At 38.2% G+C, this 25,626-nt stretch overlaps 2 protein-coding genes across 5 annotated transcripts in view; both read left to right on the top strand.

Moving 5' to 3' along the window:
- The window catches only part of LOC106083615 (uncharacterized), a 23,830-nt gene extending 5,384 nt beyond the window's left edge, over positions 1 to 18,446 (top strand). The window contains exons 4-5 of one of the 3 annotated variants that reach the window (XM_059362976.1): positions 1,712 to 2,085; positions 18,360 to 18,446. In XM_059362976.1, the coding sequence (XP_059218959.1) occupies positions 1,712 to 2,085; positions 18,360 to 18,390 (405 nt within the window). In that variant the 3' untranslated portion in view covers positions 18,391 to 18,446. Of the gene's footprint in view, positions 1 to 1,711; positions 2,086 to 6,428; positions 6,603 to 18,356 lie in introns of those variants that run through there. The other 2 variants (XM_059362974.1, XM_013246753.2) reach the window with 2 other exon arrangements.
- On the top strand, positions 15,781 to 25,626 carry LOC106083616 (uncharacterized). Of its 2 annotated transcripts, XM_013246757.2 has the most exons (4): positions 15,781 to 16,103; positions 18,357 to 18,753; positions 22,694 to 23,030; positions 25,444 to 25,528. In XM_013246757.2, exons 1-3 carry the CDS (start codon positions 15,986 to 15,988, stop codon positions 22,917 to 22,919), a joined length of 741 nt encoding a protein of 246 aa, XP_013102211.2. In that variant the 5' UTR covers positions 15,781 to 15,985; the 3' UTR covers positions 22,920 to 23,030; positions 25,444 to 25,528. The 2 variants fall into 2 exon arrangements, with proteins under 2 accessions (XP_013102211.2, XP_013102212.2); XM_013246758.2 differs by lacking the exon at positions 22,694 to 23,030 and having other exon boundaries at positions 25,444 to 25,626.

The raw sequence follows: 25,626 nt of genomic DNA, 5'->3' as shown, positions 1-25,626 counted from the left end.
AACTGTAAAGGCACCGTTGGATTCGTGAAGAAAATCTCTTTCCGTAATGGTGCTGGACGAAGCAATACTCTTTCCCATTTCCTTCGGTTTAGTGCAATTCCTATGTTTTTTCTTCAAAAATACCATTTATTTAAACCCCATGTTGCCATTGGTTTTGAGGGGAGTTTACAGGATGAGGCGTCCCCCAAACACATGGCACCAAAATTGGTTATCAAACTCGTTTTCTAATCTCAAATACCTTTCATTTGAGCCACATATTGGCATGTTCGAACAATTTTCACCCTTTGGGGGTGTTTTGGAGAAGGGGAGATGCCTTAAATACATGGTCCTACATTTGGATATCAAATTCGTATTCTACTCCTACCTTCATTTGAGCCCCATATTGCAATGGTCAGTAAAAAATTGCTGTTTGTGGGGTATTTTGGGAAAGGGGTTGACCCCCAGAAAATTTGTCCGAAAAGTGGGCACAATTCATTCTCTACCCCCAATTCCTTTCATTTAAGCCCCACATTGACATGGTCGGCAAATATGCCTGATTTATGGGTGTTTTGGGGAGTGGGGTGGTCCCCCAAACACTAAGCCCTGAAAATATATCAGCAACGTATATTTGAACATATATTTGAACCCCATATTGTCATTAGCCTCAAATTTGGATATCAAATTCGTTTTCTAATCTCAAATACCATTCACTTAAACCCCTTATTGGAAAAGCCAGTAAATATGTCCGGTTTGGGGTATGGGCCCTACAAACTATGAGTATCGAACTCCACTGTCTTGAAGACCCAAATTGTCTTGGTGAGCAAACACGTCCTACTTGGGGGTTGTTATGGTGGTGGGACGTCCCCTAGATAGTTGGTCCCGAATGTTGATTTCAGATTCATGGTCTACTCCCAAGTACCCTTCATTTGAGCTCCATTTTTCCATAGTAGGCAAACATCACCCGTTTCGGGGGATTGGGCGACTACCTAGTGACTTGGCTTTGAAAATATATATCAGATTCGCTTTCTATTCTAAAATACCTCTTATTTGAGCTTCATATTGCAATGGTCAGAAATACTTCCTATTTGGGTGGTATTATGGCCCCATAGATACCTTTCCCAAACATTGATATCATATTCGTGATTTACTTCCAAAGACCTTTCATTTGAGCCCCATATTGCTATGGTCGTAAATTTGTCTTCTTTGGGGGATGTCTCGGGGGTGGGCCGCCCATCCATCCCCAACCCCAGATGGTCCCATACCTGGATTTCAGATTCGTATTATACACTGAAATACCTTTTATTTAAATCTCATATTGCCATGGTCAATAAATAAGTCCGGTTTGAGGGGTGTTTTTGCTAAGGGGTGGACCCCCAGAAACTGTTCCAAATTTGGATATAAGATTCGTATTCAACTCGCAAATACCTTTCATTTGAGTCCCATATTGTCGTGATTGGTATATATATATATTTGGTAGGTTTTAGTATATATATATATATATATATATATGAAAAAAAAAATTATGAAAAAAATGTATAAACGTGAAGTGATGTTCGGGCCGCACCCATACCACAATTTGCAAAAACGGAAGTGAAAAAGGATAAATAAGCTTTCCGTACCGAAGTTTACATTAGCGACACACATCATTTGCCACTCACAAAATTTTCTCTTCCCATGAATTCATTCTATTTATTAAAATAATCCCTTGTTCTCTAAATTTGTCTCATTTTAGGTTGTTTTATCCTATTCGCGCAACACCTTACTTGATGACTCCCTAACATCTTACATAGATTTTTTCCGCAGCCAAAACTTGGGCATAGTATGTGCAAGTGGGCACGCTCTTGGCCTTCTCACAAATACCGGTCCACAGTCTTGGCATCCAGCTAACGATGATGTGAAACAGTTATGCCGGAAGGCTGCGAATATCTGTAAGGAGGCTAATGTCGAACTTGGTAAATTGGCCATGTATCACTTTCTGCGACTGGATGGACCGGCAACTTTCCTTGTTGGCATGCAAACTTGTCAACTGCTAGCCACCAATTTGGATGCCTTTTATAATGGCCTCAGCAAAAAGGAACAGGAAGTTTTACAACTTTTAAAAGACACGTAAGTCTACTAACAGATAGAAAATTTTGTGTAAGTCATATCCCAGCAACTGGTTTAAACGTTCATTACCGTCATCATTATTACCGTCGCCGTTGTCCATTTCGGGCTATTGTCTAATGCCATGTCTAAATGGTAGAAAAAAAAAATCAACTCAACTGAAATTGTGCAATTCGGGTACCATGTAAACGTGTTGTCAGGAAGATGAACAAGTCCACGTAAATGGTCAACAAATGTATCTAATCACAGTATTGCTGTTGGTATTGGTCATGGTGATAGTGGGGCTACAGCTTTCTTAGCCTATTGCATAATGTGTGTCGTTTGTCATTTCATTTCTTCGATGTAAAATTGTTTTGGCACATATCAGTTTGGGGTATATGGCAGAAGGGAGATAAGTCCAAATGTTGGATTGTTTTAACTTAAAATGCTTATAACTCCTTGATGTACAAAATGAATTGTTTCAACACATTTTTTGCCAATTATATATTCTCCTTAGAACTAATGATGATTTGTTTAGGAAATCCGGAAGAAAACAGAGTAACCAATCAATCTTTTTGAAAAGACTAATGTTTGCATATGGTAACAACCATCTATACCTAAAACTTCCTTACATTTGCCACTGTACGGCATGCACATTAGGATGGGTCAATTTATAAAGGCCAAAAAATATGTACCGGCTAAAATCGTAATCCACAAAAATTCTAAAAGTTTTTGCCAAAGAAACCATTGGTGTAAAACCAAAATTGAGCTTCTGTTTTCCTTTTTATGTCCCTTAACTGGTTCAAGTTTGGTATCATAACTAGGGTCCGGATTTTTATGCAAAATTCATAATTTTTCCATTTATCATTAGGCAAATACGTTGGCAGATTTACTAGCGGAATTGAAGTCAATATAAATTTACAAAAAAAAAAAAATATGTTTACTGGAAAATACCACCGCATTTGCCAAATGATAGATATGAAAATTTCGATTTTGCATAATAATCCGGACTCTAATCGTAACCGCACCTGAGATCCGGAGAATTTTAGCTGCAAACTCCATGCATTTAGATAGAAAATGTTCTAATGTCTCATCGTCTTCCCCTCATGCATTACACCCGCTATTACTTGCCGCACTTATTCTTTATAAGTGCGCCGGTAGTCTAATGTGATCCGTAATGATACTGAAAAGCCTACTGACCTCCTTACTCTCAGTAATAGCTTGCTCTTCTCATAATCTGGATCCGACATAGGGTTCTTGTTGTCCTTCCGACCGTTTCACTGTTCCACAGTGCCCTCGTTGCCGTTGCTTCCAATTCGTCTGTTTGATCCTTCTCTACACACTCCTAGATGCGGCACTTTCTGTTCAATTTCCGATCCAAGATCACTGCCAAGTATTTGATCTTGTGGGATATTAAAATAGTTCCGTCCCCAGATCCCTCGTTGTAGTTCCGCGATGGTTTCCCACCGCATCATTATCTGATGCCTCTGAATGTCGATCCTCTTCCAACTTGGTCTTCTCAAAGAAGTGCAGAACAGCCATGGATTAAATTAAAATAGTTCCGTTCCCAGATCCCTCGTTGTAGTCTGCGATGGTTTTCCACCGCATCACTACCTGATGCCTCTGGATGTCAATCCTCTTCCAACCTAGTCTTCTCAAAGAAGTGAAGAACAGCCATGCATTTAATCTTAGCCAAACTTGTCATGGAGTCCTGGTCAAGGCCTGGCAAAAGAAGACATCCTTCGTCCTTTTCCTCTTTGTGAGCGACTTCCCATTTTTCCACGGCCAAGCCTCTGTTTTGGTTGCATAAAATTTACAGCATGCGATCCGAACCGTCGCCATTGTGAGCTTCCCTTTCCATCCACTCCCTCCTAGGCGGTGTATCCTTACGCGTATCCTTAGGGTGCATAAAGTTGCTAATAGCAACTTCAGCATGTCACCACTGTACACGCATGTCAATGAGTGGATCCTCCCCCACCAGGTTTAAACACCTAGCCCAGATCCAGATAAGCTGACTCCCTGTTTGAAATCTCATTTGATAATGAACGGTTGAGAGAGGTTCATTCCCGATCTTTAACCATATCATCCACATGGGACTTTTCATATATTGAATCTTACCGGATTGCCGCACATCTTGATATGCAATCAGTTAGCCCTTCACTATCTGAGCTGTTTTAGAGGTTGGACGTTACGATGATTGCGCGAATAAGGCGTGAGCTGGTGCAGTAGGTTGTAGGGTGTCAAAGACCCAGTGGCCGTAAATTTCGCGAAAGAAAACGTCGTTCATCATGGCGTTGAGAAAGCTTGACTTAGGGATGCTATTAGAAGTGCTGACTGCTCATTGCAATGTCAGGTCTTTGACTTTGCGTTAGCTTAGAAGTTTCTGCAGGAATCAGCGATGATTAGAAGGAGATGGAGACTGTCGAGCACTTTGTCGTGTAACTGACCCGCTATTGCAAGGTGATGACACAGGATAATGGATGAACACCTCTTCCTGTGCCTGGATTCCCTACAAGCTTTTAGGCCTCTTGTTACTCTGGAATGCTGTAGAGACCTAAATTGGCTGACTTCGTTTCGTTTTTCTGCTGCTTGTTCTTCTTGTTTCTACCTTCTTCTATGGCGAACAGAATGGACATAAGGTCTTCGAGTGGTTGCTAGTCGCGTGCCCTCCAAGCCAACCCAACCTAACCTACCGGATGCACTACTGATATTAATGACTGCATACTTCAGTTCGTTTCTGTTGTGCCTTCTGGCGACTGAGGAGACTCAGAGGCCAGCGCGCTTTTTCATACTGTCTGGGGTTATAGAAGTTAAAAGTGAAAAGTGGGGCCCTCTTTCCTTTTCGGCGGTTTCAAGATGTTCTGCTTTTAGGGAGACCTGATTCTTTATTCTGCTTCCACAGAAGTATTTAGTTGTTGTGTCTATTATAGCCCTTCGAGCATCCTGCACTTTCGATTTCCATTTTCTTATGTGCTTAGCAATGTTCTCCCTCACTTCTACTGTCATCCCGCTGACCTCATCTCTCGATTCGACATTGACATTGTCGTTGTTTAAATCTGAAACACCACCTTTGCTTAAAGGCTGGAGATGAAATACGAATCCATCTGGGTTATCCGTTTCTTTCTCTTTGTCATGTCATGCAGCTGAACAGCTGAGTAAAATTTTTTTATTTTTGTTTTGATTTTGAAATAAATCTAAATGTCAAATGCTTGTTAACACAGATATGATTTTTTCTAAGATATTTAAATGATGTTTTATTTGATCTAATATTCTACACATTAGCAACAAAACAGTGTTATAACGATGAGAAAACAACTTTAAAATACATTTGGAGAAGATAAATTGTAAAAAACGTTTATTTCTAAATCCACGTTAACATTTGCATTTACCGCATTTGTACATCTAGGTGGTTTCGTTGGAGGTTGATTTTTGTTGCTGTGCTAATAACGCTACCTCTTAATTGTACCATGATGCTGACCTTTAGATCTGCCGATTCACAACAAAGAGACGGTGATAATCCCTGCTAGTAGCTGATAATCACGTAATTACGATTGATAGGCTCTTAAATTTCTTCTGTAATAGGTACCTTGAGGAAAGTGATCAACTTCTTTCATACATTAATTCTTTCTTTAAGTTTTTCTATCTGTGTCATTGTCAATCGGCATATTTTGACATGTCGCCTTTTCACTTTGTGATGTCGGCATATGATCTAAACTTCTATTAGTGAGCCTATTACGAGATGCCTACCTACCTACCTGTGGTACCTATTACGAGAAACACATCCGCTTCACTCAATTGTTACTGCAGACATTTAATGATCGGCCAAACAGAAATATCGACGTTCATTAAAGATAAGATTCTAATTCTGAAGTCTGGCTTCTTTGACTCGAAATCAAATAATGATTCTTATATCAAGGAAAATTTGTTGTTATCTTTTTGTGTGTGGTATCAGATGATTATTACAATTATGACTTCAAATTCAATTTAAATAAGATTTTTTCATGACTTAGAATATTTTCAGCAATAGGTGATTTATTCACTTCTTACTCTATATTGGGAAACGAATGTGACACCGTTTGGTTTAGATAGCAATGCAGAAACTTGTTGCACTATCACATCAACAATGCTGTTGAGCACTTGTAAATGTTGCTTTATAGTATTGCTGACAGCCTGTTTAATGTAGTTTTTTTCCTCCTTCGTGTAATCTTTCATTAACATTCATTATTTTTCTATTTCATGATCATTATCGAAGGCAAATTAATATGATGGAATAAGTGTTGTTGTTGCTCTGCTTATATTGAAATTTGAATCTTTTCCTTCTTTTTTCCATTTACACCTTAACATCATCAACACGATGCAACGAGAAGCGTCTTTACCAAGTCACTCAACTGGGAGGGTATTGAACTTGAACGCTACTGGGCAGCAATGGATGAGAAGAAATAATGAAGCATTAACAAAAATTGATTTCCTGGTTTCATGTTTGCCTACAACTTGAAACAATTAAATAAAAACTGCAAAAAATGATATTATTTTTTAATAAATATTTAGTTCTAATTTAATATTCTAATTTTGAAGAAAGTTAAGACAGTGATAAATTTCCCTTTGTGGAAGATGTTTAACTTGGCTTTACCTATCTCTGACTTAAATGGTGGTATAAAAGATCTTTAGGTTTGCTTCTTATTAGCTAAGACAAATTGTTTTTAATGAAGTTCACAATATTAAAAAAGGGACAAAGTTCCTTAGAAACAGAAAGGCTTTTTTAGCTCGAAAATATTAACAATATTCTCCGATCAGAGAAAAAAATGATTGCAGTAATATTTTTTTGGCTTTTCCAGTGTTACCAAAGGTTGATTTTTTATAAGTAAAGTTTTTCGTTGTGGCAATACCGGTTACTAATTGTATCAAAATGTCATCTGTGAAAGTGAAAAAGTGTTCAGTATACTCTGCCATTTCCTAAAGGAAAAACTCACAAATTTGCAATGGCTGCCAATCGTTTAAATTTATTATCAAAGTTTGCGCTCTGTGACAACAGCTTGGTGGAAATCCACTGTTTCATTGAAAAATTGTCATATTTGGGTGTATAACACTAAAGGCCGTACAAGAGGTAGCTGGTGGGTAGAAGCACCTGGATGGTATCGATGTCCCTCTGATACCAAGACATTGCCGAGCCACTGTCCGTTGTTGAGGACATAATAAACGAGAGAATGATAGTCTGGGCGGTGAATTTATTTGAGCCCTAAAAATCAACGGAACCGGATGACGTGCTGCCTGCCAGAGGGCATAACTATATGCCATACGACTCTTTGAGATGATTTCGTTTTGCTGGACTACGCATTAACTATCTGGCGTAAGGTATGTGTGGTGTTCATCTCGAAAGGTTTACAGGCCAATAAGCCTCTCATCCTTAATTTTGAAGACCCTGGAGAAATCTCACCCCTTCATTGGATTACATATCGACTGTCTGGCGAAGGTAGGTGTGGTTTTCATCTCAAAAGGTTTTCATCTCTCATCCTTAATTTTGAAGACCCTGGAGAAATCTCACCCCTTCATTGGATTACATATCGACTGTCTGGCGAAGGTAGGTGTGGTTTTCATCTCAAAAGGACTACAGGCCAATTAGTCTCAGGTCATTAATTTGTTATGAAACGTCTCGACCCTTCATTGGTATGTGACTATCAGCATGCTTACACTTATAGTCGGTCGACCCTTCATGATGTGGTTGGCTACATTGACGGGATTTGCGTTTGGGCGAATTCACTTTGGTGGCCTTCTTTTTTCAAATTGAAGTTTGAGTCCATACTTAGCGGTTGGGTTGATACTATTTTGAAAGACCGAATTGTTAACGCATCAATGTCGGTGTGTCCGATTAGGAAGAATGCGAACAAAGGAACTCCGCAAGGAAGGGTTTTGTCTCCTTCTTGTGGATCCGGTTATCAATGGCATTATGTGGTCTTTCGAGAAGGAGAAGGTGAATGCCATTGTCTACTCTCCTTTATACTAAAACTGACCTCGTTTAGGGTGCATTGCGGATTTCGTCTGGATGGTCCAGGCTCCACAGTGTTGACATAACCCCTAGAAAGACTGAACTGGTATTTTTCACCTGAACAGTTTTGTAAGAACTGTGCTCTTAGCTCACACATAGGCTTGCGTATCAATGTTAGGAGATAAAATGTTTTATGGGGTATGCCCAGATGCATTTAATTCTAAGACAGTATAAACTTGTGAGCCAGCACATTTGGCGTTTGGTGATGTTTGGCCGCATGTTGTGTACATTAGAAATACATTAGACGATAAAACTGTATCTTTAAGTGCATTTTAAAATGTAGCTGTGTTTACGGTCGATATGAGTGTATCTTTAAATAGGAATATTGCATTATCGCTGAGTGTGTTACCGTATTTAGTTCATTTAGGTTAGTTTATTTGGACAGGGAGATATTAATCCGCCCCATACCACTATGGACATACGCCCAAGCCAGTTAGTTGTGAGCTCTAAATGCAAAAAAAAAAGTAACCTCGAAAGAGAAAATCTGAGTTAGGAGTTCCGTGCTACTTACAAAATCCATGCCACTCCGATAAGTTGGTTCATGTCTAGGATACAGTTACTTGAAGAGTGATTCTCGAATCGAAACTAACTGGAGAAAAAATCTTGAGTAAAGGGTCAAAATCTGACCTAATGCGCTCTACTTCTGTCGCAACTCGATAGTAAAGAGTTGGGGGCTTATCGGGAACAGTAAATTGGGTTTTTACGGCGGTTCTTCGGCCGATTCTCACCTATGAATGTTTGGTATCGCTCGGGCTTTGGATGACTTTGCTCTCCGCAGAATGATCAAGAAGATACAGTGTATCGTGGTTTCTGGTCATCAATTGAATTCTGAGCTTTTTCGAGAAGAAGAGGGTGAAAGTCATTTTCTATGCAAAGGAAAGGGGCATTGAAGAAGCCGTTTGGTTGAGCGAGGGCAACCTGGCTTGGCATAAACCCCAGATAGACTTTGTTGGTACTATTTACTAAGAGAAGAAAGCAGGGTATTTTCAGGAGAACTGTTATTGATGGTAGATGGAGCCGGAAATCAAATATTTGAAGCGTGATTCTATATCAGGTACTTAGCTGGAAAAGAAAAGTCAAAAAAATTATCAAAATTGAACTGAATGCGCTTTACTTATGTCGCAACTCGATAGTAATGTGTAGAGGGCTTGGGCCGGATAGGATAGACGTGCACTTTGATGATGAGGATAGACGCGCACTTTGATGTTTACGACGGTTGTTCTGTCGATTCTCAACTATGGGTGTCTGGCGTGGCATGGGGATATCGATAATTGCGACCTCCTTAGGATAATCGAGAAGGTACAGGTTATCGTGCTGATCTCTGGAGCAAGGAATAGCGGGATGGAGAGGTGGCTTGATTATATACCAGGGGAGTCTGTCTTGTTGACGGATTGAAAGTAGGTTTCTCTAGAATAGATCCTCTTCATACACGGATGGCTCTAACTTGGCATCATAATTTAGCATTTTTCGGCAGAGGTCTTCGCGGTCATAAGGGCACTGGAGACGATGTAAATGCGGAAAAAGCGGTCCTATCAGATTGTGGACAACCTGGCGGAGGCTAGTTAGAAGAGCGTCTTCGGAGCATGGCAAAGGCTTCCAGTCTCTTTTGGGTCGCCTTCTATGATTACTTCGCGAATGAGGATTGGGTTGATGATGTGGATTGCAGGGTGGTAAAGGACCTGTGGCCGAGAAGGGGCTGAGAAAGCATAACTTGGGACTGCTGCTAATAATCCTAAATGATAATTACATATATAAGTCTGACGTGATGATTGATTGTGTGAAATACCCTGTGTATAGAAAGGGGCTACGTGTCTTTTGTATTAGTTGTACTTAGTTATTAAGCATTGTATAGATTGTAGGATTTTAAGTATTTATTAGGTGTTAAGGTTTGTTTCGAAGCAATAATAAAAATAGTTAATTTCCAGACGTTTCATTTTCCCTACATACTCTTTGATATGGTCTCTTAGGTCCGCCTGGTTCCTTATTTTTTTAACTGGCACGTATAGTTCATTTTTATATCGCTTCTTTACCCACCACCATAGAAAATGAGGGGTATACTAATCAAGGCGTCCCATTTCTATCCTATAAAGTATATATATATATATATATTGTATATATATATGTATATTCTTAATCTTCTTGACATTGTAAGTTGATATAACCGTCCGTCCGTCTGTCGAAATCATACCGATAGAACGCTTAAAGTTAGGCTCTCGAAATTTCACAAAGATACAGTTTATAGAGGTCGTTGGGGTTTGGAAATGGAAAAATCAGTTCAGATTTGGATATAGTTTTCATATAACTTGGTCCTCCAACTTGACTTCGTAGGCCCCCTGAAATCGCTATCATTATCCGATTTGGCATAAATTTTACATGTAGTGTTTTGTAACAGAACTTCTGTTTCCACACCGAACAAGTAAAAACGAATTAAGTTCGGCCGTGCCGACGACGGGCCTAATAAAACTTACTGTTCTGAGTTTCAGCAAAATCGGATAACAAATGCGCCTGTTAAAGGCTTAAGATCCTAAATCGGGATATCGGCGTATATGGCAGCTACATGTAAATATTGTCCGATATACACCATATTCGGGTCGGATGTTGGGACCCCCAGTGCAACTCACTGTTTAAAATTTCAGCAAAAATGGGAGAATAAATGCCTCTTTTATGGTTTTTAGACCCTTAAGCTGAAGATCGGTCTCTATGACAGCTATATCTAAATATAGAACGATCTAGACCAAGTCAATGATCCAAATTTCAGCAAACAATGCGCCTGTTATAGGCTTAAGACCGAAAATAGGCAAATCGGTCTATATGGCAACTATATCCAAATATGTTCCGATCTGGTTCCGTTGTCGACGGGCCTAATAAAACTCACTACGCCAAATTTCAGCGAAATCGGGTAATAAATGCGCCTACTAAAGGCATAAGACCCTTAATCGGCATATCGGTCTGTATGACAGCTAACCTGCGTCTAGAAGAAATAAGAGCCAGTGCAAAATTTTAGCTCAAAATCTCAATTTTTAAAAACTGACGGACACACGGACATCGTTAAATTGTCTTAGAATTTTACAACGATCCGAAATATATACAGCGGTCAAAAAAAGTATTCATCATTCAATGTTTTTTTTTTTAATAAGTCTACAAAAGACAATTGGAATAAAAACATATTAAACTAATGATGCAGTAGTGCTTGTGTGATATATATGTACACAATTTCATTGTTTTTAAAGAAAAAAATAGTATTTATTGGAACTAAAAGGGCCATTTTACAGCTGAACACAAAAAATTAAACAAAAAAAGTATTCATCATTGCAAAAAAACAAAAAAATAAATAACATAATTTAAAAAAATTAATATTTTGTTATTCGACCACCGCGTCTTATAACTTCTTTTAAACGGTTTGACATCGATTGGACTAATTTAGCGGTTATATTTTGGTCTATATTAGTCCATTCCTCCATTATCACCTGTTGCATTTGACTCTTGCTCGAAAAATTGCGCGTTCTCAATTTGCGTTCGAGATGTTCCCAAAGATGTTCAATTGGGTTCAAGTCGGGACTTTGAGGAGGAGTTTTAATGACTTTGGGGCAGTTATACAGCATCCACACCTTGGTATTTAAAGCAGAATGTTTGGGGTCATTATCTTGATAATATTGAAAGTTATTACCAAGCCCAAGTTTTACAGCACTATCTTTTAAATTCCTCTTTAAAATGTCAATGTAATACTTATGATCCATTACTCCATTAATAATTTCAAGATTTCCCGCTCCTGAAGCCGCCATACACCCCCAAACCATTAAACCACCTCCACCATGTTTTACAGTAGCAACTGTGTTTCGTTCTTCAAGCTCTGTATTTGGTTTTCTGTACACTATGACCTTTCCATCGCACCCAAAAAGATTAAACTTGCTCTCGTCTGCAAAAATGACTGTTTTCCAAAATGATTCGGGCTGTTTTACATACATTTTTGCGAAGTTTAGCCTTTTCACTCGGTTTATTTTATTTATAAAGGGCTTCTTACGTGCAGTTCTTCCTCTGTAACTATGCCTTTTGAGTGTATTTCGAATTGTTTGTGTAGTAACTTCCTTCCCTAAATATTCCATAGTGTTTTTACGAAGAATGGTCGCATTTGTCTTCGGAGTTTTCTGAACTTGCCGCACTAGCCAACGCACATCTTCAACTGAAAGTGCTTTTGGTCGACCAGATCTTGGTTTATTGTCAACAGTTTTCGTTTCTGTCCACTTTCTAATGATGGATTGTATAGTAGATCGTGGTCTATTTAATATTTCACTGATAGTTTTTTGAGTTAAACCATTCCTGTGGTGTTTTATTATCAAAACTTTTACCTCATCAGAAACCTCGTTTTGCTTACGACCCATTTTGACAAAAACTATATTTTCAATGAAATTAAATATTTGCTGTCAAGGGCAAAGCCTCCTTTACTAAATAAAACAGAAAAGGGGGATTCCCAAATAATATTTGAATTTGACTTTGATGATAGCACATCAATGATGAATACTTTTTTTGTTCTGTTTTTGGTGTTATTATATAAAATTGCATTTTTTGCGCTAATTAAATTTATTTTTTGAATTTATTTTAAAACATATTACGAAAAATAAACTATTGCATAAAACTGCATTATTTGTTTACTTTAAATTTTCTTCAATTACCCAAAATAAGTGAATTTATTATCAATTTTGCTAATGATGAATACTTTTTTTGACCGCTGTATACTTTATAGGGTCGGAAATAGATATTGCAAACGGAATTACTGAATGAATATACCCTTATCCTATGGTGATGGGTACAATAATCTTGCCAATTATAGCCCAAATCGATTTATATCCTGATATAGCTCCATTATAAACCGATCTCCCGTTTTAACATCTTGAGCCCTGAAACCCGCAAGTGTTATCCGTTTGGACTGAAATTCAGCAGGTAGCATTCTGCTACGACTTTCAATACCAATGGTAAATATTGTCCAAATTTGTCCATTGCCTGATACAGCTCCCATATAAACCGATCTCCGAATTGGCCTTTTGAACCCATGAAAGCCGATATGGCTGAAATTTTGCACGTAGTGATTCATTATGACTTTCAACATCCCTCATAAGTGTTGGCCAAATCGGTCTATAAGCCGATATAGCGCCTATATATATCGATCTCTTGATTAGTCTTGTACGCCACGTAAAACACACATATGCTCTTCAAATAAGTTCATTTAAGGGCATTTCAGCAGAATTCATGGTGCTGGGTTTCCAAGATTCGGCCCGGCCGAACTAAGGTAGTTTTTACATGTTTTAGTTCATTACTTTATTTATTTTTCTATGAGTGCGTTCGAAATGTGTTAATTTATGAAAATAAAATGATTAGTAATGTTTTTAATTTCGATTATTACTACTGAAATGAAAGTCAATTTGAAAAATATGATCCACTTCCGTTCGCCATGCGATCCAATCAAGTGATGTACAAAACCGCAAAGCTTAAGAAAAGTTGTTTCGGAAGTAAATTCGATTTTGTTTTCAGTTTTGGGGTAACGAACAAAGTTATGCTTGGAAGTTATCAAGCATTTAATGCGGAAAACTCTTGGTAATTGTTCCGTTTTATTTTCCTTTCATTGCAACAGGCATTGCCATGTACTTGCCAACATACATTCATTCATTCATGCACTTGTAAAGAAAATGGGTTGCAATGGGTGTTTGATATACCTATGGTGTAATCCATGGTGGGGTATACTAATCTAGCAGCTCAAAATATTGATCTGAGACCCTATAAAGCATATAAATTCATGAACGCGTTGACATTCTGAGTCGAACTAGCCATGTCCGTCCGTCTGTCGAAATTACATAGCGTTCGGACGAATAATAATATTCACTTCAAATTTGGAAAATTGGTCATTACGGTTCAGACTTGGATATACAAATGCAAATTTGCCCATGAAAATTTCTCATAGGACAGGAGGCAAACCTCTTACATATCAATGGGTGCTGTCCGATCCAAGTTTAAGCTCAATGATTAGGGGCCTCCTTTTTGTAGGTGACTCCGAACGGCGTGCCGCAGTGCGACACCACTTTGTGGAGAATTTTTTACATAGCAAATGATACAGAACCTCACAAATGTTGCCAGCACTAAGAGGGGATAAGTACCGCTGAAATATTTTTACGATGTTCTCGCCAGTATTAGAACCGAGGCTTTCAGTGTCATAGGCGGACATGCTCAGCTCTGGGCTAAAGTGGCCTTCGTGATTCGGATATAGCTCCCATATAAACCACTTTCGTTTTTTTGACATCTTGAGCCCCTAGATGCCTAAATTGTCACCTGATTAGGCACAAAAACTTTTGTTATCACTTCCAACATCCTTGCCAAGTATGATCCGAATCGGTCTATAAGCTGGCTTCCAAATAAACCAATCTTCAAATTTGAATTCTTAAGCCTTTAGAAGCCTGAATTTTCACCTGATTTGGCTTAAATTTGTCACAAAGACTTCTGTTATCACTTTTAACATTCACCCCAAGTGTGATCCGATCCGATTGCCGGATTGGATTTCTGAACTGAATTTTCGCCAGATTTTACTGAAATTTGTCACATTGCAATTAGTTTATTATCAAATTTTAGTGAAATCAACGGTGATGGGTTCCCAAGATTTTAACTTGTTTATTTATATAAGAAATAACAAAATAGCCTTCGTTTAGTCCTTATTTAAAACTTTAGACATTAGTTTTTAATGCCAACTAGCCCAGATGAAGACCCCCACTAACGTGCAATAAAAACTGCACAAGATGAGCTATACAAGCCATTCCGCCATCTAGTTTGATCTATGCGGGGCTTTGAGTTGCGGTGCTATGATTTTGTATCATGTTTCCAAGTGTTTGGGGGCCCTAATACTGTATAACATAGATGGGCAGCATACACATCAGCACATAAGGAAAAACGAATAGAAGCACACGGACAGTGTAAACAACTTTGTGTGGCTCGGTTGCCTCTATCTTAATAATATATCATTTAGTGGATGTTTGATAATACTCACACAAACACAGTTGATTCTTTTCAACAGTGTTAGTGCACCGATCACTGCTGTATAATAAGCAGTTCCATGAAGAACCGTTTTAAAAACAGTTGATATGGAAACCCCCATATGCTTGTTTCTATTTAGCTTGCTGTCTTACATTTCCCTATGCAACTTGCTACAACAAGACAATAATGCCAACCGTCATTGCAACTCTAATAATTGTGTATCATTTGCAGGTAGCACGTAGCAAAAGCAGCCTAGATTGGTGAGGTCTGCTTTAAATGAACTCAAAGGAGATTAAGAGAAACAAATCTATCTTCATTATAGTTGGTAAATCATATGTTGGCTTAAACACTCACACCACAATATTTTAACAGCTGTTAGCATAAGTGACACTAGGCCAACAGCGCCACACACATAAATGAAGCAGAAATGCATACTCTTTTTTACAACTACGCATTTAATGGCCAGCAACAACAACAAAAACATTGGTGGCGAAGACCAGAAAATGAAATGTATCAAGTCTGACTTAAGAAATACTCTTCTCTTTTTCTCTTACCACACCATTACACAATGAGTCGTCCGACATCACTACTACCAACTACTCCCCCTCCCCATGACGACGAGCATAATGCTAATGCCGTTTGCCTTGTCTTTTGGATTTTCATGGGGTTTTATATGCCCCCAACGAAACGTTAAATTCATCAGTTGATTATTAGGCTCTAAATAGTGAACAACACAGCATTCTCAAAAAAGTCTGTGCCGCTATATCTCCAAGAAAAAAAACCAAAAAAATATAATAGTAATTCCTTAAAAAAACGTATTAATTTTGTTCCAAAAAGAAAAAAAAAACAACTCAAATTTTTTTAACGATGTTTATCAAATCAAATGTGTTTTTAATTGCCGGCGTATTGTGCGGCGTTCTCCTAACGGTTTGTGAAGCAAAAAAAGAACATCAGAAACAGCAGCAACAACAACAGCAGCAACAAGGTAAACATAAGAGAATATCTATCGCGCTCCTCGACTTGGTAGAAAGCATACCATTGAGAAGTCTTCTACATATCTGTCCGCAATGATTGGCTTTGCTGTATTTGGAAAACCGGTTTGTAACCAACATTTCAATCTGTAAAGCGTGCGTGGTTCTTAATTCCCAAAATGTTGAAAATGCGTTTAGATTTTTTTCGTTATGCTGTTAAGGCATGCGCAGAGGAGACAATTGTGAAGAAGAATTGAATAAAACACAGTACAAATGTTTCTTTTTTTTTAAGCAACAATTTAATTTTATTTATTTATATATGAGAAAAAAGTTAATTGCATGTGTTAAACATTTTTCGTGCCTACCGAGTTTGTTCGGCATAGACTAAAAAACGACAGAACAATTTTTTGAAATATTCCCGCTTTGGGCAAAACTGTATTTTACGGGGTAGTTCGCGAAAAAAATCTAATTTTTTGCATACCCCCTAATATGAAGTCCGTTTTTAGGGCTCGGACCAGTTGACCCCCCTTGGGGGAAGTAGTCCAACCTAGGCAATGTGGGTATCAAATAAAAGGTATTGATTTGTAGATTGCGAATATGTAATGAAATGTCCAAAATTTTGGAGAGAGCAGAAAAAGAAGATTTTCTTTCATACACCAATGTTCATTCATATGCCTAAAATCATAGATGTGTGAAGTGATTTAAGGCTGGTACTATGTTCGTTTTTCGCAATTGCTATTATTTAGATTTTGAAAACAAAAAAACTTAAGACATTCCCTCATTACTTATGGCAAAATTTGAATGGTATTATGTTCTCATTGAGATTTCTGTAGTGTTTCACAAAAGTAATCGCAAAAAATGTGCTTTTGACTGAGAAACTCTAACATAATACCAGCCTTTAAGCACAATTTTGGTTGTACGCTTATAGATAGACATCTGATGTCAATTTTGTGGTATCTGATTGTGTTTTAGGAGCCCCTAGTGTACATGTATTCCGATTATAATAAATTCAAGGTATTTAAGGGCAGAGTGTAGACCTATAGGTCTATACCTACCTTACCTTTGATACCTTTGATTTTCACAATTTCAGAATAAGTTTTTAGAAGTCACAATTTTATAGCTATTAGAAACCATTTATTTAGTTTTAATATTTCATCCTAACCCCCAACTTAAGTAGAAGAGAATACAGGGATCGGTTATTGGATTTGATGGTTCCTATTTTAAAAATTAAACTTACAGCGATTAGCCCACTATATTTGACAGTAGGTGAGATTTTATGTCAAAGTCATTAAAATTCACTTTTTTTCGTTAAGTGGTAAAAACATAATGGCTTAAGAAACAAATAGATTTTATTAATTTTTTTTCCAAAATCAATATAATGCTCTAAATATTAAAAATCCAAAATTTCATCAAAATCGGACAAGGGAATGGAAGGTCAAGCGTTAATGGGCTAAAGAACTGTCAGCAGGTAGGCGGATGCTTAACATTCTAAATATATGATTCATACGTATGGAGGTACCAAATTCCGTGTACCGAATGATATCAGACGAAATTTAAATAACAGTAGACAAAATAAATACTACTATTACATTTATGCTTTTAAACAAAAAAATTAGCGCGCTTTTGTCATGTGAGTTTTTGTTGTTTTATTATTCGAAAGGAATAACAGGCAATCATCCGTATCAACATTGGCTCCTCGCTTCGACCGTACGTCCAACATGCTGGATTTATTCGTTCCAGCTAGCACAACATGATCAGATTGGGGCATGACACAATTAAAAATGTACCGTTAACAGCTAAGTATAATTTTTTCTCGCGAAGTGCACTAACTGCCAACGAGTTTTGGTTTTATGTGTTAAGAACCATGACTCACACAAACAATGAAAACAAAACAAACAAAATCAGAGTTGCACTAATCACTAATTTTGACAGATAGAGCACTCAATATTTTGTGGTTGGGCAACTACCACTACCTGTAAATGAATATATCTTGGATTGGGGTTTCACTTCTATTGTACGTCTCAGTTTAGTGCAGCTAACTAACATGCTTTTTGGCTTGCTTTACAGCCGCCAGCGCGTATACTGCACCTTCTATTTATTAGGTTGGGATATTCGAAATAGTGAATGTATGCTTTCCAGTTTGAAAAATGGCTCCAGAGAATTTTTTATAATATTTTGTTGAAATTTATTTTGTTTTTTTTCCAATTTTTGATTTTTTTGCATAATACCGCCAAAAATTTAAATATTGAACTTATCTTATTTTTTAGAAGTATGGGAACAAGACTTATCCGATACCTTTAAAATCGAAGGTAGCGATCAGGGTATACAAAAGGTCAATTTAAAATGTGGCTCCGACTCAATGCACGTTGTGCTGGAAACAGAGAAGCCCTTTACTGGAGTCATGTATACCCGAGGCAGTTTTTATAAACAGACAGCACCCTGTTTTGTCAAACCCTCAGCGAATGAAGGTGGAAAATCACTGGAAATGAATTTCAGCTTGGATGAATGTCAAACCACTAAAGATGGAGAACTTTACTCAAATATTGTGGTGATACAAAATGATCCGGAATTGATTACTCCTGGAGATTCGGCATTTTCCTTGGAATGTGATTTTAGACAACCACGAAATATTAATGTTGAGGCATCAATGCAAGCCAGAGACAGGTAAATGAAGATGAAGTGTTAAAGCAAAGCTATAAAACTCTAAGGTTTTCACATACACGAAAGAATTTCAAATTTTCCTAAAAAAATTTTAAAGTTTTATGAAATTAAAAAAAAAATATGCATATATATATATGGCATTGATAAAAAAAATTTTAGTATTCTGGACTAATGTCTATATCCCATCAGACCGCCTTAGTGTTTATTTGTGAAAACCTTATGTAAATAATTTGAATGCAAAAAATCAAATTTTTCATTGAAATATTGCTAATATGCTAGACAACCACAAAAACTGCGAGGATCAACCCGACAACGCCAATAGATTATGTTCCCCTACTAGACAAGCACTGCCTCTTGTATGCAATGCCTAGCAAATGTAAATATGACAAAGGTATTTAAAGCAAATTGAGTTATTAAATAATGAAAGAAAACAATAAGGACTCGCTTATACTATGCTTAAAATAGTTCTAAGGCAAAATTTCCTTTACCAAACCATACCAAATCCTCCGCAAATTACTAGCAATACTAACCACTAAAATGCTTTTACATACAACATACATATATTCTTTCTCAATTTCCGGTAATTAGAATTTTTGTCAAAAAAAATGTGCTAAGTTCGACCGGGCCGAACCTTGGGTATCAACCATCATGGTTGGTCGCCAGGACAAAATTAGGCTTCTAGGGGGCCAAGAAGTAAAATTCTGGGATCGGTTTATGTATGGGTTATATCTGTTTATAGATAGATTCCGATAATACTCGGCACGGATGTTAAAAGCCAAAACACAAATCCTTGTTAGAAATTTCAGCCATATCGTATGAAATTTCTGGGGAAGCCATATCGAAGATTGCAATCCCTAACGACCTACATCACCAAGAAGTATATTTGCAAAATTTCAAGCGGACATGAATTATAGAAAGCGTTTTACCAACCAAGAAGCTCACACAGGGGAGGGTTCCCATTCCTGGTCAGCCCTTCAACCGCCTAATTCCCCTCCACCCTTGATGGTCTGCAAGCCTGAGGAGACTGACGGCATTCCCCATAATTCAACGAAGCTACTTGTATCATCTAACAAGTCTCGACCCCGCATCCGACCCCTGACTATCCGTATGTATACCGTGAAAGTCCGATCGAGAAGGCACATCGCATCCCGCATTGAAATTATACATCGTGCCTTTACTACAGCGAAATCCTACGCCTGACGGACGATACACCGTCATGAAGTCCAAATGATTTCCCGATTCCAAGGAACTCTTTGAAGACCCATCCGTGTATACGGAAGTTCTCGGAAACCGTAGGTTACCCGCAGCATAGACATAAACTTTTTGGAAAACGCCGTCCAATCCCTGGTAAAAAATAACTCTTGCCACATATAGCACGCCTCCTGGCCCATTGCCTTCCCCCGGTAAAATAGAAGAATACTCAAAATTTAAGGTTTAAGAATACCCGGCATACAAGTGCAAAGGCCGATGCCACATAGGCCTCCTAATCAATTTGCCACATCAGTAGAGCGCATCCAACCTCCTATTGATCCTTTTCCGACTTTCCTTCTCCAGTTTAGTTTCTGGTCAAAATGCTAATGTGTCTATGAAAATTCCACTAAGGAATATGCAAACTTCTGACATATCAAAGAGTTCAAGCTCACTGATTAGAGGCCTCCTGTTTATAGCCGAGTCCGAACGAGGTGCGGCACTTCTTTGTGGAGAAATTTTTACATGGCTGTCATACCAAATGGTACAATACCTTACAAATGTCGCCAGCATAAGGAGAGGATAACCACCGCTGAAAATTTATTCTGATATTCTCGCCAGGATTCGAACCCAAGCGTTCGTAAGACTTGAATATCCATTCATACTCATTGACCTAAACAGCGCAGGTCTTAGACCCCAGTAACTCCTCCTTAACGATTTGCGACGGTAGTAGAGCGCATTTAGTCCCCTACTGACCCTTTCTCTGACGTTCCTTCTCCATTTTAGTTTCTGGTCACACCTAGATAGTTGGTCCAAGATTGAGCGGCAGCTCTTCCCCCATTCCAGTTAGTCCTCCCCCATCCAGATCGCTTCCACAACGCTCCCTAAAGAAGCTCCGTATTAGTACAAAGGAATTTCCCACCCACAAGAATAAAGATGTTATCCGCTAAGGCAACTACCTTAACTCTCTTTCTCGTAAGACCTTAGTATCCATTCATACACATTGGCCTGAACGACGAAGATCCTAGACCCCCGTACCTCCTCCATATCGATTTGCGAGAGTAGTAAAGCGCATTCAGTCCCCAATTGATGCTTTCCCCGATATTCCATCTTCAGCTTAGTTTCTGATCACACATAGATATTTGGCCAAGGATTTAGTGTCAGTACTTCCACCATACAGGATAGGCCCCTTGAAAAACACTCAGTCTTTGGCCTCCTGGTGAAAAACAACAGCTCAACGGACCACTCCCGATGGTCCGCTCCCTACCAGACAGCTTACTCAACAATCCTGAAGGAGTTCCATATTAGTACAAAGATAATGATGCTATCCGCGAAGGCAACGACCTTTAGTCTATCCTTCTCGTAAGACCTGAGTATCCATTGTTACACATTGACCTTACTGTGACTCAAAATCGAAAAAAATGTTTGAAATTTTTGTCTTAGAAAAAATTTACGTGGGGGTCTGGTTACCTGGCTACGTTGGCTGTCGAGATGGTGCCTAATACAAGTACCCCGGCTATGTTGGCTGTCGAGACGATGCCTAGTACAAGTAGTAGTCCTTTCATTCCTTGGCCTACAATCCTTGCGCAGAAGTGGCTCGGTTACCCCACCTTCAGGATGAAAACCTCACCCGGTCAGATCAGCTCAAGGTGCCGTATGGCATATGGTCCAGCCCTTGGCATTCAGTATCAAAAGAAATTCACCACCCAAACTACCTTCCCTTCCGTAATCGTGTCTAGGAAAACACGGACAGTGACTTGAAACTGTCTTGTATCAAAGATACATCGACACCATAGGCGCACTTCGACCCTATGGCTACTTTTTAGCACCCAGGTAAGTGCGTCGCAGCCCAGGTTCAGTCGTCTCTCAGAATTCTCCCAAGATTCTCGGATCCTTGGAGTGCACTTTGCGGAACCTGCGGGACTCATTCACTTCCTCTATCGACTCGCAAAAAGAAATCCATGAGACCCTCTTGGAAGACGTCACCTCGTTCCTTTACTTATTTAGGAATTCCCTGTACAGATACTTGATTTATTCGCTCTATATATAGAGAGTGGGCCACCGTGGCGCATTGGTTAGCTTGTCTACCTTTAACGCTGAAGGCTTGAGTTCAAATCTCGGCAAAAACATCAAAAATAATTGTCAGCGATGGTTATCCTCTCCTAATGCTGGCGATATTTGTGACACGATATTTTTACCTAAGACCGTGCAAACTTCTCTACAAACTAGTGTCGCTCTGCGACAAGTCGTTGCAAATTGCAAATTTTGCCCACTAGGGAACAGGGGCAAACTTTCCACTAGGGAACAGAGGCAAACTTCTAGTCGTTAGGATTTGGCAATTAAATTAAGTTCTCCTCACATTGCAGCACTCATTGATATAAAAGAAGTCTGCCCTAATCAAATGTTGATGGGCAAATTTGCACTGTAGAGCCTCTTCGGAGTCTGTCCAAGTCTCCTTAACTCCACGTTCAACGAAACAGGCTACCATCTCATAACCGGGTAGATCTCATCGTAACCACTCAACATGGCGTCTGTCAGCAGATTCGCTGCCGATGCAAGCACCTTTTACGAACAAGCGAGTCGTTTTACGCCAACTCTTCTTTTGAATGTAACAAAAATAAAAGACTATATTAAAATAATATCCTTAATTTATTTTACCTTAAGCAACCGCGCAAATCCAGAAATTGAGAAAACGGAAAATGATTGGATCTTATTTGAACTTCCCTAAATGACTTTTATTTCCTAACCTTTACAGAATTGCTTATGCTTCTAAAATAACACTTACCAGTCCTGATCCTTCCGAGGTATCAGACAATACATTGCACCCCACTGTCACAAGCGAAACAAACACTGTTACCTATATTCCCAAAGATAAACTGAAAACAAAACCAAAGAAACAAATCGTAATTGAAGAGGAACATACTATACATTTGGGAACAGTGGAAGATGTTACACACACATACACAAAGGAAGAATTATAATGGATTGCAGAACACTCACACTTAAATTCAGAATCTCCAAAGATTCTGAATTTAAGAAAAACGCATGCATGCATATATATAAAGATAATCGTTAAGATCGAATGACAACAGGTGAGAAGGATTTTAACAAAAATAATCGAGTGAGAGAGAGAGAAAGAGGGAAAGAAACACATTTGATAATTCTCTTTTAGAAATTTAAGACCATAAACCTACTTTAGATAACAAGACACTCAATTTAGATTTAAAAAATTAAGGAACAAAAATGTGCTAAGTTTGGCCAGGACGAATCTTAGGAACCCACCACCAAGAATTCTATTAAAAATTTACAGAAGGGCACATGTGTACCTTGCGAAAAAATCAGCCACAAATAGGAGCCGTAGGAAGATCGGTGTATATGGTATGTACATAAGTTTATAGACCGATTTGGACCAGAAGTCATAACAGAACACTACTTGCAAATTTCAGGCAAATCGAATGACAAAAGCGGCTTCCAGGGGCACAAGAGATCTAACCGAGAGATCAGCTTATATAGGAGCTATATCAGTTTATAGACCGATTTGAATAGTACTTAGCACGGTTATTGGAAGTCATAACACAACATTACTTGCAAAATGTCACCCAAATAATTGCGGCTTCCAGGAGCTCAAGAGGTCAAATCAGGAGTTCGGTTTTTATGGGAGCTCTATCGGGTTATAGAACGATTTAGACCATATTTATCGAGGATGTTAAAAGGCATTACAAACATTAGATGCAAAATTTGAGTCAAATGGGATAGTAATTGCGGCTTCTAGGATCCCACGAAGTCAAGTCCAAGGACCATTTTTAATATGCACCAATTTAGTCCATTTGGTATCCCAGCAATCTACATCAATAAAAAGTATCGGTGCAAAATTTTAGAAGGATATCTTCATTCGTTCAACCGCTATCCTGATTTTCCAAAGACGGACGGACATACATGGCTAGATCGACTCGGAACGTCAAGACGATCAAAAATATATGTACTTTATGGGGTAGCAGATTAATATTTCAAGGGAATCCAACAGCGATGAGTAAAAAATGTCATCAAGTTTGTTAATTTTCAAGTCTTTCGCCTGTTTGGCGAAGATCATTAAATTACACAATTTTCGTTTGTTTCTCTTTCGAGACAAGCTCAATGATCGCAGATTTTCTTTTGCAAGTGGAAAATAAAAGCCAGGTATCGCAACACACACCAACCACTATGGGACGCGTTTGGTCTTTGGTTAGAAGACTTTTCTACCACATGAGGTGTGATGGCTTCAAGGGCCGTACGTTGGCATCATGACATAATTACTAGGTAGTGTACCGTAAACAGCTGAGTACATTTTTTTTCGCGAAGTGCACTATCTGTCAACGAGTTATTGTTGTGTGTGTGTATTATAGTTAAGAACCATTGCACACACAAACAACCAAAAATGGCTCGAACTAGTGACATACTCAAAATCAGAGTTGCACTAATCACCCATTTTGACAGATAGTGTACTCAATATTTTGTTGTTGGGCAACTGTCACTACCTGTAAATGAATATATCTTACCGTAAGTAATGATTTACCATCATTACTTACGGTAAAATTTTAATGAAAGTATTATGTTAACATTGAGATTTTCGTAGTGTTACATGTGTTTTCAACTGGGAAAAACGAACATTGTAACAGCCTCTATGTTGGGTATTGGGAAATTCAACATGCATAATGGGGGGACGCTAATGTAAGTTACCGCCTCAAATTTTATCAAATCGAATGAAAAAGCTTTCTATTTGATTTAAAACCTATATATGGTACATATGTTTTGTATATAAAGAACTAAGATAACATATTGTAACGTTTTGACTGTAGACGTTTTACTTTCAATTAAAACATAGTACGTTTATAATTACTTTACTTAACATTGATTTATTGATCTACTTATTCGCTTTACAACTCGTTAACCGCAGTTCTCAAATAAGACTGACCCGTGTTGCATTGTGTCACTGCCTTATATACCTTTTGCTGGCCACATCAATGTTTCGAGAATATCCAATCTGTTAACTTCGGGATAAGTCCTCTATACGATCTCTGCTTAAGATGACCAGCATTGACAAACACAAAACGCATACATAACATGATACTTGAATACGGGCAAACACATACACATACATCTATTGAACAAACATGGGGTGGAGCCAAACGAAAGCAGACATTACTACGAATAAAAGAATAACAAAGAACAATAAAGAAATTCTAGGGAATACTAGAAACAATGTGTTTGAGAAAACTGTTACAATTTGAAAATTAAAATAACGGAAATTAAACTAAAGGGACATTCAAACTAATAAAAACCCAATTGTAACAATATAAACCATACTCTTACATTAGAGTGAATTCAAATATAAGCCCTATACAGAGAATATACTTTCTCTCCTCTCCGATTATATGCGGTGACGGTTAACATGCACCTGCCAAATTCCTCTCAACACTTTTTTAATGACCAAAAAACAATTCTTCCATTTTGAATGCTTTCTTACAGGAATAGTACCGCGAAACCAATAACTGCCAACGCAACTACAACAACTACTACTACTACGACTACTTTGAAACCTGATATTTGAAGAAATTGCCGTTACCTTTTTTAACATATGTACATATACCGTGTGTGTGTTTTTTTATATTGTTGTCTTTAGTCCTGTGATATCTTTTAAGTTTTGGTTTT

The sequence above is a fragment of the Stomoxys calcitrans genome, chromosome 2, assembly GCF_963082655.1.
Source record: "Stomoxys calcitrans chromosome 2, idStoCalc2.1, whole genome shotgun sequence".
In the NCBI taxonomy this organism is placed as follows: Eukaryota; Metazoa; Arthropoda; class Insecta; order Diptera; family Muscidae; genus Stomoxys; species Stomoxys calcitrans.
The sequence above is the reverse complement of the archived record's forward strand: the minus strand, read 5'-3'. Positions and strand labels throughout refer to the sequence as shown.